This window comes from Acomys russatus, chromosome 21 (assembly GCF_903995435.1).
Source record: "Acomys russatus chromosome 21, mAcoRus1.1, whole genome shotgun sequence".
Classification (NCBI taxonomy): Eukaryota; Metazoa; Chordata; class Mammalia; order Rodentia; family Muridae; genus Acomys; species Acomys russatus.
In genome coordinates, this window is record NC_067157.1 from 30,212,302 (window position 1) to 30,215,327 (window position 3,026).

Here is a 3,026-nt window from a genome sequence, read left to right on the forward strand (position 1 = left end):
TGGACACAGTGCAGTTGGGGAGTATCCAAGGACTGACATTTAAGCTCTGGGGCAGGGTACCACCTGAAGCGAAACGCCTTTAGCTTGCCTGGACATAAAGCACGACATATATGAACCAGGGACCAAGGACACTGTCCAAAGACAGTAGTTAATTCTGGAACAACAAACCAAGTAAGGCTCAAATATAAATGGGAAATCAAAGTTAAGAACATGAATTTGTGAAGCTTGAAACAGTACACATCATTGAAAACTCATGGGCAGCGAAAGTCATTACCTAAAAATAGTAACAGTGAAAGGCACACATACCTGTGTATAACCTTGTATTTCTAACAGATGTGTGCCATTCGATGAACAGTAATATGTGCAGTCTGTTCTCTAGCATAGAGATTAATATTCAAGTGCATTCTCTTACTCACAAAGCAGAAAGTAATCATTGGTTTATCATGTATACTTGGAAAACCCTCTTTGGACTACACGTCTCCTCGAAGAATAATTTCAAACACCCACAGGAGCTATTTGTGCATTGGATGGCAGCATGCACGGACACTTACGGGACAGAGAAGATGTGCAAATGTCACTGCAGCCCCCCCCCCCAAGCTCCAGCTGCTGCCTCTCCCTTGTGGTAGGTTTAAAACTGAACTTCCTACTTCCAGCATGAAAGGTGAGGTATTAGGGGAGTTATGGCTTATTAAAAATTTTTTTTCCTGATTTTAGATAACTCACTCAGGCTGTTTGCCTAAAAAAAAAAAAATACTTTGCTACTGATTACCCTAGTAACCACTTGGTAACAGGTTTCCAGGTCACTTCCAGTGGTCAAGTTACCAAGATACAAAGGACAAAATGACAACATGAGGCACAATTGACGCACATTCTTCAAGCGTGCTTAAGGCAACTATGAGCAAGCTCTTTCCAGCCTTCACACTCTAGTCTACGGGGATTTTGAAATTGTCATTTGAAGGATATGTAATTTATTTTTTCCAGTTTAAAAAAAAAAAAAGCAAAGTCAAGTTGTTGATTGCTGCCAAGGTGGCCACTCTGGGGAGGTAACTAAGTAGTAAATAAAATTCAGCTGCTGGTGGCCAAGCTATTTCTCAATCCAGGTGGCCACGGGTGAGATTTTCAAAAGGTAAGGTGACACCCACAAAAATATCTTCTGTAAATTAAATCCTATATTAATAATAATATAGTAATAATAAATGATAACACAATAATATAAAATAAATTCTACATTAGACTATGTATATCGCTGGTCATTTATTTATTAATACATTCGACTTCTAAAATGGCTTTCTGCCACAAGTATCTATTAACTAACAGTTTTAGATACTTTGGAGAAAGGCTAAAATGCTTATAGACACACATGGGAAGTATGACTATAAAGGTTAGTTTATTCTAACTGGAGTTTTCTTTTGTTTGTTTGTTTGTTTTTGTTTTTTTCCCAGAAGTCTTTGAAGTCGTCACCCCGTTTTTGTTTTAGATCGCTAGAATGGAAATCTGGGAAGACTAAAATCACCGAAGCTGAGGGGATGGCAAGCACCGTCTCCGCAGAGGAGTCCCTGGAGCTCTGCTACGAGAATGTGAACGGATCCTGCATCAAAAGCGCCTATTCACCCTGGCCTCGAGCCATCCTCTATGCGGTCCTCGGCTTGGGAGCCCTGCTGGCAGTGTTTGGAAACTTACTGGTCATTATTGCTATCCTCCACTTTAGGCAGTTACACACACCTACGAACTTTCTGGTGGCGTCCCTGGCCTGTGCGGACTTCTTGGTGGGGGTGACAGTGATGCCCTTCAGCACGGTGCGGTCCGTGGAGAGCTGCTGGTACTTTGGGGAGAGCTACTGTAAGTTCCACACGTGTTTCGACACCTCCTTCTGCTTTGCCTCTCTCTTTCACTTGTGCTGCATCTCCATCGACAGGTACATTGCAGTTACGGACCCGCTGACCTACCCAACCAAGTTCACCATATCGGTGTCAGGAGTATGCATCGCTCTCTCTTGGCTCTTCTCTGTCACATACAGTTTTTCTGTCTTTTACACGGGAGCCAATGAAGAAGGGATCGAGGAATTAGTGGCTGCTCTGACCTGTGTGGGAGGCTGCCAGGCTCCACTGAATCAAAATTGGGTTTTACTTTGTTTCCTTTTATTCTTTCTGCCCACAGTTGTCATGGTGTTCCTCTACGGTAGGATATTTTTGGTGGCAAAGCACCAGGCTAGGAAGATAGAGAGTACAGGCAGTCAAGCCCAGGCCTCCTCAGAGAGCTACAAGGAAAGAGTAGCCAGAAGAGAGAGGAAGGCTGCCAAAACCTTGGGGATCGCCATGGCAGCGTTTCTGGTGTCCTGGCTGCCCTACATTATCGATGCAGTGATTGATGCCTACATGGGTTTCATTACACCCGCCTACGTCTACGAGATACTAGTGTGGTGCGTTTATTACAACTCAGCTATGAACCCCTTGATATATGCCTTTTTTTATCCTTGGTTTCGGAAGGCAATAAAACTGATTGTGAGTGGCAAAGTCTTCAGGGCTGATTCATCAACAAGCAATTTGTTCTCCGAAGAGGCAGGTGTAGGTTAAAAAAATGATCACTGCAGAGATTTGGGATCTGACTAGGCTTTAAAGGTCAGAGGCAAAAAATAACCACTCTGATCTAGGCAGGTCACAGGTAGATCTGACATTCAAAGTTTGCTCTGGGCATTTGCTCCTTAGTGACTGTACATTTTAAGGCTGGGTGACACTTGATGGAATCTGTTCGCTCCTTCCAATGTAGTGTGCTCCTTAAATGCCTTTGCTTTGCTCTGAAACTTCTATAGGTTTCTTCAGGTGATTTGAAGGACTGAACACCCCTCCTCCCAACACACACACACACACACACACACACACACACACACACACACACACACAGTATTCAGATATTGAAAATAATGAAAAGATGCTCTTAGGAACACGGGATTAGGTTTTCAGGGGACAAAGCCTTCTTTAAAGTGTATCTTGTGTGAAAAGTAAATATAATTAAATATTCCTGAAACA

The 3,026-nt window shown here is 42.9% G+C and overlaps 1 protein-coding gene across 1 annotated transcript; it reads left to right on the forward strand.

Moving 5' to 3' along the window:
- Positions 1-1,526: 1,526 nt before the first annotated feature.
- On the forward strand, positions 1,527-2,573 carry Taar9 (trace amine associated receptor 9). Its single transcript, XM_051164448.1, has one exon. It carries the CDS (start codon positions 1,527-1,529, stop codon positions 2,571-2,573), a length of 1,047 nt encoding a protein of 348 aa, XP_051020405.1.
- Positions 2,574-3,026: the final 453 nt, after the last annotated feature.